We start from the raw sequence: 15,586 nt of genomic DNA, 5'->3' as shown, positions 1-15,586 counted from the left end.
TGGTTACCGGAGATAGGTCCAGACATCCCACAGCAGGGAGTGCCCTGTCAGATCAAGAGAGGAGGAACCAGTGCAGGAAAGCTATTCCTTATGTCAATCTGCTCAGAACATCTCACAGTCCCTCCCTTGATTTGCTTGCTTAGAATAGCAACTTCATTCCTGTAATCCTCGCTAGCAAACAATTGCCGCAATGGAACTCCGGATTGTCAACATTGCCCCGGACAAGAGCGTAATACACTCAGCTTCTAAAGCACTGGAAATGTTTGTTCGCTATTCCAAGCGAAGCGGGCTAAATTGCAACCGAGCTAGCTAGCTGGCTAGCAGAAGGTGTTGACAAACACTTAAGAACAAAATACAAATAAATAAATAAACAGGTCAAAGCAACAGGTTGAGGCGCGGGAGGTATCAGAGTTCGTGATAGGAAATATGGCAATTCTGGGCTGTGAGGACAAATACTACTAGGTTGAGGTACTTCTTTCTCGTTAATCTAGTTCATCACATTGGCATCCGCCAACCTACCCGGGTGAGCTTTTTGACATGTATAACAACCAAGACAACTTAGGAATCTGAAGTTGCATACAACTGTGATTTAGACTTACTGTTCAATGTTCACAACCCTTTCATTGTTTCCGGACAAAATAAGCAAGGTTCACAGAGAAAATCTGATTCTGAGCATGTACTTCCCCTCATAAAGCCAACACATACAATGCTATGACTTACAGCCCCCATCATCAACTGGCGGACCGGGTACAGACCCAGAACGAGGTCAAAATACATATAGTGTGTATTCAGACCCTTGACTTCCTCCACATTTTGTTACATCAATTTTAGAAAAAGGCTGTAATTGTTTTTTTCCCCCCTCAATCTACACACAATACAGCATAATAAAAAGTTTTACCTTATGCTAATTTATGTTTATTTTTAAACGGAAATATCACATTTACAAAAGTATTCAGACCCTTTCCTCAGTACTTTGTTGAAGCACTTTTGGCAGCAACTACAGCCTCGAGTGTTCTTGGGTATGACGCTACAAGCATGGCACACCTGTATTTGGGGAGTTTCTCCCATTCTTCTCTGCAAAGCCTCTCAAGCTCTGTCAGGTTGGATGGGGAGCTTGGCTTCACAGATATTTTCAGGTCATTCCAGAGATTTTTGATTTGGTTCAAGTCCGGGCTCTGGCTGGGCCACTCAAGGACATTCAGAGACTTGTCCCGAAGCCACTCCTGCATTGTCTTGGCTGTGTGCTTATGGTCATTGTCCTGTTGGAAGGTGAACCATTGCCCCAGTCTGAGGTCCTGAGCACTCTGGAGCAGGTTTTCATCAAGGATCGCTCTGTACTTTGCTCCAGTCATCTTTCTGTCGATCCTGACTAGTCTCCCAGTCCCCGCAGCTGAAAAACATCACCACACCATGATGCTGCCACCACCACCATGCTTCACCTTAGGGATGGTGCCAGGTTTCCTCCAGATGTGACACTTTGCATTCAGGCCGAAGAGTTCAATCTTGGTTTCATCAGACCAGAGAATCTTGTTTCTCACGGTCAGAGTCTTTAGGTGCCTTTTGCAAACTCCAAGCGCGTTGTCATGTACCTTTTACTGAGGAGTGGCTTCCGTCTGGCCACTCCACCATAAAGGCCTGATTGGTGGAGTGCTGCAGAGACGGTTGTCCTTCTGGAAGGTTCTCCCATCTCCACAGAGAAACTCTGGAGCTCTGTCAAAGTGACCATCGGGTTCTTGGTCACCTACCGGACCAAGGCCCTTCTCCGCCAATGTCTCAGTTGGCCGGGCAGCCAGATATAGGAATTGTCTTGGTGGTTCCAAACTTCTTCCATTTAAGAATGATGGAGGCCACTGTGTTCTTGGGGACCTTCAATGCTGCAGACATTTTTTGGTACCCTTCCCCCAGATCTGTGCCTTGACACAATCCTGTCTCGGAGCTCTACGGACAGTTCCTTCGACCTCAATGCTTGGTTTTTGCTCTGACATGCACTGTCAACTGTGGGACTTTATATAGACAGATGTGTGCCTTTCCAAATCATGCCCAATCAATTGAATGTACGACAGGTGGACTCCAATCAAGTTGTAGAAAAATCAAGGATACTCAATGAAAAAAGGGATGCACCTGCGCTCAATTTCGAGTCTCATAGCAAAGTGCCTGAATACTTAAGGTATCCGTTTTTTTTTTTTTTTAATACATTTGTTAAAAAAAAAAATTTTTAACTTTTCGCTTTGTCATTATGGGATATTGTGTGTAGATTGCTAAGGAAAATGTTTTATTTAATCCATTTATGATAAGGCTGCACTGTATATTTATTGTATTTTCTTTACTTGGTCAGGCTTCAACCCCTGGTATCATATAAACACGCAAGACATGGAAGAATGCATAGAATTCCAGGAAATTAGCTTTAAAAACAGCAGCAAAAATCTCTGCCCCATGCAAAATGTGTAGAATTGTGGGAAATTGACTTTCAAACTGAAACATTCTCTCAACACCATTAAGAGGGGTGTGAACAGTTTCGGGTTGTGAGGTGGGGGTTTGTTACTACGCCAATAAATTATATTATCCATCCGGACCTTTGACACCTTGGAAATGTGTGTGACCAGACCTTCTCAAATAGTACTCGAGCACCCCTGACTTAGAGGCCTCTAAATGGTCTTAACACAAGGTGGTTTTAATCCCTTATTATATTTTCATCAAACTGTAATAAACCGAGCAGAGCCGCTAAGTCTGGGTACAATACCCCTCTGTGATAGAGTCCCTCTGTAGCCTCTGAAACCAGAGGCCCAGAACCTACCCAAACTGAACACAAAGTGCTGATATTACCTTTCAAAAAGACAAAGGGAGGTATGAGACAGTCTTATACCTGAAGTTGTACTGGAGTTGAGGGCAGTTGACAGTGCGCGATGGCACTTAAAGCAAGTTTAGGCTAAATCCAAACCATTGCATAGTGCAAACTCTGGTAGCCCTAAACTAGGCCTAACCCTTTACAAGTTTATTTGTACAACAGCTTTCACTCAAATTAGTCTTAAGTGAAGAATTTCTGGCAGCATTGCTTGCACTGCAGCATGGTTGCAAGAACCATCCCAACAGAACCATCTGTTTCAGTCCCTTTGGCAGCGGTCTTCGATGACCAAAACAGACAAAGCCCAGTTTCCAATGGATGAAATTGAAACCCAGAGCTGCTCTACAGACATACCAGCTCTCAAGCAACATAGAATACTCCAGCTGATTTGTTGGAAAGTTTACAACCTTACAATATGATACATGTTGACTGATAACGACTCCTGATGAGAAACAGTTAGGGACAACAGACAGTGTAAAAATGATTGATGGACTGGCTAGACTACCTGACCCAATGATTCACACAGCTTAAATCTCAAGTTCATTAGAGGAATCTTTGGCACCCTTAAAGGGATACTGTAGCAGTTCTGTACATTAGCATATGCTGTATATTGAAAGTTACATACACTACATGACCAAATGCATGTAGACACCTGCTTGTCAAACATCTCATTTCAAAATCATGGGCATTAATAGGGAGTTGGTCCCCCCCCTTTTCTGCTATAACAGCCTCCACTCTTCTGGGAAGGCTTTCCACTAGATGTTCTCACATTGCTGCTGGGACTTGCTTCCATTCAGCCACAAGAGCATTAGTGAGGTCGGGCACTGATGTTGGGCGATTAGGCCTGGCTCGCAGTCGGCGTTCAAATTAATCCCAAAGGTGTTTGATGGGGTTGAATTAAGGGCTCCGTGCAGGCCAATCAAGTTCTTCCATACCGATCTCGACAAAGCATTTCTGTATGGACCTCACTTTGTGCTCAGGGGCATTGTCATGATGAAACAGGATAGGGCCTTCCCCAAATTGTTGCCACAAAGTTGGAACCACAGAATCGTCTAGAATGTATGCTGTAGCGTTAAGATTTCCCTTCAATGTAACTAAGGGGCCTAGCCCGAACCATGAAAAACAGCTCCAGACCATTATTCCTCCTCCACCAAACTTTACAGTTGGCCCTATGCATTCGGGCAGGTAGCGTTCTCCTGGCATCTGCCAAACCCAAATTCGTCCGTCGAAATGCCAAATGGTGAAGCATTTTTCATCACTCCCAGAGAATGCGCTTCCATGGCTCCAGAGTCCAATGGCGGCGAGCTTTACACCACTCCAGCCGACGCTTTGCATTGTGATCTTAGCTTGTGAGCGGCTGCTCGGCCATGGAAACCCATTTCATGAAGCTCCCAACTAACAGTTCTTGTGCTGACGTAGCTTCCAGAGGCAGTTTGGAACTTGGTAATGAGTGTTGCAACCGAGGACAGACAATTTTTAAGCACTACACGATTCAGCGGTCCCGTTCTCTGAGCTTGTGTGCCCTACCACTTCGCGGCTGAGCCATTGTTGTTCCTAGACATCTCCACTAAACAATAGCAGCACTTACAGTTGACCGGGGCAACTCTAGCAGGGCAGAAATTTGACAAACTGACTTGTTGTAAAGATGGCATCCTATGACGGTGCCACGTTGAACATCACTGAGCTCTTCAGTAAGGCCATTCTACTGCCAATGACTGTCTATGGAGATTGCATGGCTGTGTGCTCGATTCCATACACCTGTCAGCAACGGGTATGGCTAATTTGAAAGGGGTGGCCACATACTTTTGTATATATAGTCTAGCTTGAAAACTTGATTGCTGACAAGCAAAACATTTTGGGACTATGTCAACAACGGCCTAATGAAACAATTACCAAAAGTAGTTTTAGGGTGGAATGTTCCTTTATTTGCCAGAATTTAGCAATATCTACTTAAAACAATCACCGTTGCTTGACTTGTCAATGTCACCAATAATCTGTGGTTGTTGGGCGAGCCTTGTAGACAGCTGCTTTGGTTACCACAAGCACATAAGCACACTCAAATCTGTGTTTGATTAAGAAACTCGCAGTACTAATATATTACTTTAAGGATGTAGTAATTATAGAAGTAGGTATTGAACAAAAACGTATGTCTGCCAATTAGTACAGATCCATAATGCTTTTTTATCTTAGTATTGAGGCCTTTACCACAGAGTAGAAACATGGCCAGGTTGCAAACCCACATTCGGTAACATGACTGTTGGCTGACAGCATGCAAGGAGCGTGTGTTCTTCGTTTTTTTTCACTGCATGTGACATAACAGGGAGGGAGGCATATGTCCATTCAGCTGACTCAAACCTAATAAAACTAGTAGCAAGGTGCCACTGCTAGAGTACTTTATTTTACTCATTTTATTTTAATCAGTGAATGTCACACCTCATTTGTTTAGTTAGCTAACTTTATGAGTAATTAGCTGGTAGTGACATCTTTAACCCCAAATTGTCTGGCAGAATTAGTCAATATTAGCCGTTGTGTGCAACCTCTATTAACAGTCCTAGCTATACCGACACCCAAAATCTATGTAACATGACAATGCATGTTTAGTTGGCTAGCTAGCTAGTTAGTTACATGGGTAGCTAACTAGTTAGCTTGTTAACTAAAAGTAACTTGCACGTTTGTTACACAATCTAAACCACAGAAAAAAAAATGTGTCTTAACGTTTATTAACGTTACTTTGTCTATATACTAGTACCAACCTACCTACTGTACAAAACAAGAAAGCAGGATAGCATGCACTTTGCAATTGCAGAAATAAGTTAACTACAGACACAAGCCATCTACAAAAGATGAACTGGTTGCTGCTAACTAACGTTACTCCCACTTCCAACTCATAAACACTTTATTACCTGCTCGTCGAATCTATTTATCACGGCCTGAACCCATTCCACTGGTTTATGTGCCGCCATGGCCGAGCGGATGGAGACCGCTAATGAGTGCTTGCAATTCCCAATACGAATGTGGACGTTCGTGGCTATGTTAAGCCCGTAATAAATCCCCAAACCGCTGTCTAAAAAAGACAGTACGGGTTGGTTATTTTTCCCTTTGAGCAAGCTTTACCATGCCGCCATGACACACAACCGGAAGTCTTCCCAGTGAAACCGATAGGGACAGGAGATAGCTGAGCAAAGATGCGCGTGCGTCGCTTGTTGATGTGGAAGGTAGGCGAGAATAGGATTCACACAAACATTGGCAAGGCAATATAATGTAACGTTGTAACATACAACTAGCTGGCTTGATTTGCTACCATGTGAAACGTGTATGCTACCATATGTTACTTAAAAGATCTAACAATATTATAAAATTACATCCAGGAGTTTTTGTTTGAATTCTGGTTCTCTTCTCACAACACAAGTCATTCAGATAAGCCTAGCCAGTAACATGCTGCAGGTACATTTGGCATTTGAAAAAACTATAGCTGTGCAGTGCTACAGAATGAGGAATGAATCTGTATCATAAAAGTATACTGCAATATTCAGTCTTTTTTTGCCTCAAACACACACACACACACACATGCTAGGGACAAATGTGTAGGCTACTTGTCCAGAAAGGTTTGTGCTGTAGAAGTGGATCTGCAGCAAAAGTATACCTTTACTACCATCTACAGGTCAAAGGTCACACTAGCACACAGAAAATGTAAATGCAGGCTATCCACAGAAAATTTAAATTTGAGTGTTTCTGTTGAGAAGTTTAACCAGTTCATTCCCTTCTCACTGAGTGTCCGGCATCATTTATTATTTTATTTGTTGTAAATTAAGTGTGGTTTATTTTACAGGACATTTATTTTACAGTGAATCATTGATATATGGTTGAATGTTGGTTGTGGGACATATCTGAAGTGCTATGTGTGTGTGTTCCATTAATCACACTAATGTTGGTTACGGGCTTGTAAGTAAGCATTTCACGGTAAGCATTTCACGTGTGCGTTTTGTTGCCGATCTTACTTTGCTACCTGACTACTTCACGGTTTTTACTTTTTCATTACTGTATATTTTTAGTTTTTCCCTCACTCAACTTTTTTCATTCAACTTTTTCACCCCGGAGGTTTTATCTGGACATGGTTCGTCAGGACATCAAACAGCTGAAGCTAAGTAACATTAACATGATGCCTTCTAGTTGCAGTCGTTGTACTTATAATATACAGGAGAACGATCGCCTTACGGCGAGGATAGCTGTGCTGCAAGCCCAGCTTCAGACGCAATCGTTAGGCAAGGGCAATTTCAGTGTAGGAAAGGATGAAACAGCGTCTGTGCCACCAGTAAGTACAGATAGTAACGTTAGTATAAACCCCCTCGCATGGTCCCCGCAGCCGGACAACTTTCTCATGGCTTCTGGAGGGAAACGCTGTAGGAATGCTCAACCGGTGTCGCTTATTCAGCCGGCAGAAACTTTCAACCGGTTCTCCCCATTAAGCGAGTCGGAGGCCGAAACTTCTCTGGTCTCTGCTCCTCCCGTTGTGGGGTCTGAGACGCCGAAGCCTCTCACCATTAGCTCTGACAAATTGAAAACCCTAGTCATTGGCGACTCCATTACCCGCAGTATTAGACTAAAAACGAATCATCCAGCGATCATACACTGTTTACCAGGGGGCAGGGCTACCGACGTTAAGGCTAATCTAAAGACGGTGCTGGCTAAAGCTAAAACTGGCGAGTGTAGAGTATAGAGATATTGTTATCCACGTCGGCACAAACGATGTTAGGATGAAACAGTCAGAGGTCACCAAGCGCAACATAGCTTCAGCGTGTAAATCAGCTAGAAAGATGTGTCGGCATCGATTAATTGTCTCTGGCCCCCTCCCAGTTAGGGGGAGTGATGAGCTCTACAGCAGAGTCTCACAACTCAATCGCTGGTTGAAAACTGTTTTTTGCCCCTCCCAAAAGATAGAATTTGTAGATAATTGGCCCTCTTTCTGGGACTCACCCACAAACAGGACCAAGCCTGGCCTGTTGAGGAGTGACGGACTCCATCCTAGCTGGAGGGGTGCTCTCATCTTATCTGCGAACATAGACAGGGCTCTAACTCCTCTAGCTCCACAATGAAATAGGGTGCAGGCCAGGCAGCAGGCTGTTAGCCAGCCTGACAGCTTAGTGGAGTCTGCCACTAGCACAGTCAGTGTAGTCAGCTCAGCTATCCCCATTGAGACCGTGTCTGTGCCTCGATCTAGGTTGGGCAAAATTAAAGATGGCGGTGTTCACTTTAGCAATCTCACTAGTATAAAGACCTCCTCCATCCCTGCCATTATTGAAAGAGATTGTGATACCTCACATCTCAAAATAGGACTACTTAATGTTAGATCCCTCACTTCAAAGGCAGTTATAGTCAATGAACTAATCACTGATCATAATCTTGATGTGATTGGCCTGACTGAAACATGACTGAAGCCTGATGAATTTACTGTGTTAAATGAGGCCTCACCCCCTGGTTACACTAGTGACCATATCCCCCGTGCATCCCGCAAAGGCGGAGGTGTTGCTAACATTTATGATAGCAAATTTAAATTTACCCCAAAAAAACCAACAACGACGTTTTCGTCTTTTGAGCTTCTAGTCATGAAATCTACTCAATCACTTTTTTATAGCTACTGTTTACAAGCCTCCTGGGCCATATGCAGCGTTCCTCACTGAGTTCCATGAATTCCTATCGGACCTTGTAGTCATCGCAGATAATATTCAAATTTTTGGTGACTTTAATATTCACATGGAAAAGTCCACAGACCCACTCCAAAAGGCTTTCGGAGCCATCATCGACTCAGTGGGTTTTGTCCAACATGTCTCTGGACCTACTCACTGCCACAGTCATACTCTGGACGGCTCTCTATCCACCGGATGTGTACCAAACTCACTAAAAGTGGCAGTAATAAAGCCTCTCTTGAAAAAGCCAAATCTTGACCCAGAAATTATAAAAAACTATCGGCCTATATCGAATCTTCCATTCCTCTCAAAAATTTTTGAAAAAGCTGTTGCGCAGCAATTCACTGCCTTCCTGAAGACAAACAATGTACACGAAACGCTTCAGTCTGGTTTTAGACCCCACCATAGCACTGAGACTGCACTTATGAAGGTGGTAAATGACCTTTTAATGACGTCAGACCGAGGTTCTGCGTCTGTCCTCGTGCTCCTAGATCTTAGTGCTGCTTTTGATACCATCGATCACCACATTCTTTTGGAGAGATTGGAAATCCAAATTGGTCTACATGGACTAGTTTTGGCCTGGTTTAGGTCTTATCTGTCGGAAAGATATCAGTTCGTCTCTGTGAATGGTTTGTCCTCTGACAAATCAACTGTAAATTTCGGTGTTCCTCAAGGTTCCGTTTTAGGACCACTATTGTTTTCACTATATATTTTACCTCTTGGGGATGTCATTTCAAAACATATTGTTAAATTTCACTGCTATGCGGATGACACACAGCTGTACATTTCAATGAAACATGGTGAAGCCCCAAAATTGCCCTCGCTAGAAGCCTGTGTCTCAGACATAAGGAAGTGGATGGCTGCAAACTTTCAACTCTTAAACTCGGACAAAACAGAGATGCTTGTTCTAGGTCCCAAGAAACAAAGAGATCTTCTGTTGAATCTGACAATTAATCTGGATGGTTGTACAGTCGTCTCAAATAAAACTGTGAAGGACCTCGGCGTTACTCTGGACCGTGATCTCTCTTTTGAAGAACATATCAAGACTGTTTCAAGGACAGCTTTTTTCCATCTACGTAACATTGCAAAAATCAGAAACTTTCTGTCCAAAAATTACGCAGAAAAATGTATCCATGCCTTTGTTACTTCTAGGTTGGACTACTGCAATGCTCTACTTTCCGGCTACCCGGATAAAGCACTAAATAAACTTCAGTTAGTGCTAAATACGGCTGCTAGAATCCTGACTAGAACCAAAAAATTTGATCATATTACTCCAGTGCTAGCCTCCCTACACTGGCTTCCTGTTAAGGCAAGGGCTGATTTCAAGGTTTTACTGCTAACCTACAAAGCATTACATGGGCTTGCTCCTACCTATCTTTCCGATTTGGTCCTGCCGTACATACCTACACGTACGCTACGGTCACAAGACGCGGGCCTCCTAATTGTTCCTAGAATTTCTAAGCAAACAGCTGGAGGCAGGGCTTTCTCCTATAGAGCTCCATTTTTATGGAATAGTCTGCCTACCCATGTGAGAGACGCAGACTCAGTCTCAACCTTTAAGTCTTTACTGAAGACACATCTCTTCAGTAGGTCCTATGATTAAGTGTAGTCTGGCCCAGGGGTGTGAAAGTGAACAGAAAGGCTGGAGCAACGAACCGCCCTTGCTGTCTCTGCCTGGCCAGTTTCCCCTCTTTCCACTGGAATTCTCTGCCTCTACCCCTATTACGAGGGCTGATTTGATTTGATTATTCAGCGCATGTGACAAATTCAATTTCATTTTATTTGTGGGGAAACGCCCATCTGTTTTGAGCCCCACATCTTTATCATTTTGGGGGCTTGCCTGTTTTGCCTGTTATTTTGGCATTAATACGTGTCACATCCGTTTGCAACAATGTCAAAAAATATATATCATTGAGTTAATAAAGCTGCATACAAACATGGTCTCTTATTTGTTTTCTTGAGTAAAGCAGCTCCTAAATGCAGGTGTTTCTGCCTAGCTCAGTGCTTTCTGTGGTGGTGGGGCAAGCCAGCAGAAAATATGGAGCATTGTGCCGTGATTGACTCAGTGTTCTGTCACTCATGGGGACACTACCTCACTGCCAAGTCTAAGGGTAGAGCTAGAAAATTCTAGCCCCTTGGGTGCTGCCATAGAGTTACATTACAAGTGCCCATCCAAGAAGGCTCAAGGTCATTGACCACAGATAAAATTACGTCAAATCACATTATATGTACAGTAGCTTTGATTGGACTGATCATGTCAACATCATACTTTCAAAATCTTAGCTAGCAGTCATCATCATGAATCAAGTTGACGATCTACTGGCAAATCCTTTTTAATCCTTGTCATATGAAGATAAATTAAAGATAAAACATATCGGTGCTCATCGGCCATTGGACATGAACATTACACAAGTTGGAAATCGCAAATTCAACAATGAGTGGTTTGGATGGAATCAGTGACAGTGGCTAACTGCAAGCATTGCAAGGCAATCACTAGCTTGCTATTCAGTGGAGTGGCTGTGTAGTACCAAATCTGTGATTAAGCGGCCCTTTTCCAAATTAAAAATTCAACATTGGCCATGCTGTAAGGGGTGCATACTGGCAGCAGGGAAGTCAGACGCAGGAGAGCAAAAACTGGGTTATAACGGAGCAGTTTAATACATGAAACTATCGGCATCCAGAACAAACAATCAATGGGTACAAAACCCGTCGCACACCAGATAAACATGCACATGCACTTACAATAAACAATTCCGGACAAGGACATAGGGAAAACAGAGGGTTAAATACACAACATGTAATGAGGGTATTGAAACCAGGTGTGTGGGAAGACAAGACAAAACAAATGGAAAATGAAAAGTGGATTGATGGTGGCTAGAAGACCGGCGACGTCGAACGCCGCCCGAACAAGGAGAGGAACCGACTTCCGCGGAAGTCGTGACAGTACCCCCCCCCCCTTGATGCGCGGCTCCAGTAGCGCGCCGACACCAGCCTCGGGGACGACCCGGAAGGTGAGGCGCAGGGCGATCCGGATGAAGATGGTGGAACTCCTGCAGCATTGAAGGGTCCAACATGTCCTCCACCGGAACCCAGCACCTCTCCTCCGCAGGAGCCTCGGTCTGACTCTGATGCCAAGGCGCCAGAACCGGCTGGTACGCCAGTACGCACTGGAAGGGAGAGAGGTTAGTGGAGGAGTGGCGAAGCGAGTTCTGTGCCATCTCGGCCCAGGGCACGAACGCCGACCACTCCCCCGGCCGGTCCTGGCAATAAGACCGCAGAAACCTGCCCACATCCTGGTTTACTCTCTCCACCTGCCCATTACTCTCGGGGTGATCTAAGGCTGATCGAGACCCCCAGACATTCCATGAACGCCTTCCAGACGTGAACTGGGGACCTCGATCAGACACTATATCCTCAGGCACCCCGTAGTGCCGGAAGACGTGTGTAAACAAGGCCTCCGCAGTCTGTAGGGCCGTAGGGAGACAGGGCAGAGGGAGGAGACGGCAGGACGTAGAGAACCGATCCACAAAGACCAGGATCACGGTGTTACCCTGTGAGGGGGAGATCGGTAAGAAAATCCAACGACAGGTGCGACCAAGGCCGTTGTGGAACGGGTAAGGGGTGTAGCTTCCCTCTGGACAGGTGCCTAGGAGCCTTACACTGGGCGCACATTGAGCAGGAGGAAACATAAACCCACACATCCTTAGCCAGTACCTCCCGCTCAAACAGCGCACTGTCCGACCGATCCCAGGTTGACCAGAGGAGGGTGACGTGTGGGCCCAATAGATCAACCGGTCACGGACAGCAGATGGGACGTACAGACGCCCAGCGGGACACTGGACGGGAGCGGGCTCTGCATGTAACACCTGCTCAATGTCCACGTCCAGCTCCCACACTACCGGCGCCACCAGGCAGGAGACTGGGATTATGGGGGTGAGATCTATGGGCCGCTCCTCTGTGTCATACAGCCGGGACAATGCATCTGCCTTCACGTTCTGGGAGCCTGGTCTGTAGGACAGGGTGAACACAAAACGGGTGAAAAACATGGCCCACCTTGCCTGGCGAGGGTTCAGTCTCCTCGCTGCCCGGATGTACTCCAGATTGCGGTGGTCAGTCCAGATGAGAAAAGGGTGTTTAGCCCCCTCAAGCCAATGTCTTCACGCCTTCAGAGCCTTTACGACAGCCAACAGCTCCCGGTCCCCCACGTCATAGTTTCGCTCCGCTGGGCTGAGCTTCTTCGAGAAGAAGGCACAGGGGCGGAGCTTCGGTGGCGTATCCGAGCGCTGAGAGAGCACGGCTCCTATCCCAGCCTCGGAGGCGTCCACCTCCACTAAAACCAAAGAGGGATCCGGATGGGCCAGCACGGGAACACCCGTTTTGTGTTCACCCTTTCCAGAGCCCTCAGGTGACCAAAAGCCCTGTCCGCCTCAGCCGACCACTGCAAACTCACTAGACCCCCCTTCAGCAGTGAAGTAATGGGAGCCGCTACCTGACCAAAACTCCAGATAAACCTCCGGTAGTAATTGGCAAACCCAAGAAACCGCTGCACCTTTACCGTGGTGGGAGTCGGACAATTACGCACGGCTGCAATGCGATCACTCTCCATCTCCACCCCCGAGGTGGAAATGTGGTACCCTAGGAAGGAGACGGACTGCTGGAAGAACAGGCATTTCTCAGCCTTGACGTATAGGTCATGCTCCAACAATCGTCCAAGCACCCTGCGCACCAGGGACACATGCTCGGCGCATGTAGCGGAGTATATCAGAATGTCATCAATATACACCACTACACCCTGCCCGTGCAGGTCCCTGAAATTCTTGTCTACAAAGGCTTGGAAGACTGATGGAGCATTCATCAACCCGTACAGCATGACGAGGTACTCATAATGCCCTGAGGTGGTACTGAATGCCGTCTTCCACTCGTCTCCCTCCCGGATACATGCACTTACAATAAACAATTCCGGACAAGGACATGGGGGGAACAGAGGGTTAAATACACAACATGTAATGAGGGAATTGAAACCAGGTGTGTGGGAAGACAAGACAAAACAAATGGAAAATGAAAAGTGGATCGATGATGGCTAGAAGACCGGCGACGCCGACCGCTGAACGCCGCCCGAACAAGGAGAGGAACCGACTTCGGCGGAAGTCGTGACACATGCTGTCAATGAAGCATGATTTGTGCCGTGCTCAAAACAACTGTGAACTCGGAACTGCGAAAACTTGACTTCAGTGAGTTGAAGACAACTGGGAAGTTGTGAATAAACAAGCTCCGACTGGGAAAATATGTTTTGAATGGTCATCCAACTCGGAATTGTAAATCCGGCCTCTTTCTAGAGCAACGACCAGAAGATCAATGACGTCATCATGATTCAACCTTGTTTTTTTTCTGAGTTCCCAGTTGTTTTGAAACCACCATAAATAAATCCAGAGAATGCCAGACTTTGATGACAAAATTTGCCCATTAAGGACCACCGTGCACTTTCCTGTTCAAGCTCGCTCATTGTCTTAATCTAAATTACTGATGGCCTCTTATCTGCTTGTCGTCCCTTTTTGCCATAGTTTGTACATCTGAATCTTCATTAGAAACCACATTTGTTCAAGCAAGTCAGCCAAATCAGCTATGTTTTTTTAAAAGGCAGTAAATGAGGCTGAATGATCAGTTTTGCTGCTAGACAAGGCTCCACTGATAGCCAGGTGTAGCAGTGGTAAGATGTTGGGACTGCTGTTGGGACAGCTTTATGTAGGCCCTAACAGTTTGTGAGCACCGTTTGTCACCATTATAGTGCAATTAATGTATTGTTTAGTGTTGTGTTGTGTAGTGGCTTTGCTGGCATGCATCCCACTTTTTTTTTTGCCCAACCAAGATTTACATGCTAAAATCGCCACTGCCTATGGAGATTGCGGAAAAACATCCTGATTAGAAGGGGACGTTTGCGAGGCTTCTCCTGTTGAGAGGTGGAGGGAAGATACTCTGGGAGTCCAGACGTGGTAGCATGTGCCACTATGCTGGGCACTACAGAAGAGAGAAAGTTGACATGCATTTTAATTTGGAAATTATGTTATATTGTATTCTCAGTTTCAACTCAACATAACTTTCACAAATAAATGAGAACCAGCATCTTGAGGCTTGGAAACAAATTCATTTTACATAAATCTCTTAATATATATCTCGATAATATATAATGTATATAGGGTTTAATATTTATTACACCAATTTCTCAAACATGGACTTACACATGCTATCTTTAGCAGTAGTCTGGTCTTTGTATTCAAGGTGGCGGGAATTCTTCTTGGAATCCTTCTTGTTCCCCATCTTAAATGTCCAAGAAAGAGTTGAAAGACAAAAACATGTCAAAACAACAGTCACAGCGGAACAACGTCATGGTAATAACAATCACATCTTACACACCAGCACAATAATATTTATAAATGGTTTTGGAATTAATGGATGGTTTTACATTTTCTCGAAATAGAATTGTTTACTCACATTGACACAATTGTTAATTTAAATAAGTTTGCTGTACCTTTCAGTCGAATTTCAGCCTGGCAAGCCTTTGTAGGAAAGACAGCTTCCCTTTGGTAGCCTTCACATCCATGGGAAAAGCCTCAGGCCGGGTGGCTTCGAAAGATGTTCTTGAGACTACCCTTGATGCCTCGTCACAACTGTGGAGAAGCTCCTAGCTCAATGACTTCACAAGAATCCTATTGAATGTAGAGTCGTGAGTCGACACGGCCAGTTGGAGGATCTTCTCTGAGCCAAACACCTTCAACAGATGTTTGTAGACTTTATGAATCCTCAGGTTCTCGGGATAAGCTTGGTTCTCAAAGCAGCCTGACCACCAGCCTGAAGGCTATAACTTTTGGAATCAGGTTTTGTGATGTGCATGTGATGCCAACTGGGTACAGATCAGTTTGGTTAGAATTTTTGACAGAAGTCTCACCACTGACATGCTGATGAGGCCAGTGAAGTCATCATCACAGCCTAAGTTATCAGAGGATGGGGCTGAAAGCGAGACATCTTTGACAACATCTGGGCTGGTTGACATCTGATCACAAGC

General features: G+C 45.1%; 1 protein-coding gene across 2 annotated transcripts in view; it reads right to left on the bottom strand.

Moving 5' to 3' along the window:
- LOC106613084 (neurofibromin-like) overlaps positions 1–6,011 on the bottom strand; it is a 99,317-nt gene extending 93,306 nt beyond the window's left edge. Inside the window, exon 1 of one of the 2 annotated variants that reach the window (XM_014214992.2) lies at positions 5,746–6,011. In XM_014214992.2, the coding sequence (XP_014070467.1) occupies positions 5,746–5,805 (60 nt within the window). In that variant the 5' untranslated portion in view covers positions 5,806–6,011. The remainder of the gene's footprint in view (positions 1–5,745) is intronic. The other variant, XM_014214993.2, reaches the window with a different exon arrangement.
- Between the last annotated feature and the right edge of the window lie 9,575 nt (positions 6,012–15,586).

Source organism: Salmo salar, chromosome ssa09 (genome assembly GCF_905237065.1).
Source record: "Salmo salar chromosome ssa09, Ssal_v3.1, whole genome shotgun sequence".
In the NCBI taxonomy this organism is placed as follows: Eukaryota; Metazoa; Chordata; class Actinopteri; order Salmoniformes; family Salmonidae; genus Salmo; species Salmo salar.
The sequence above is the reverse complement of the archived record's forward strand: the minus strand, read 5'-3'. Positions and strand labels throughout refer to the sequence as shown.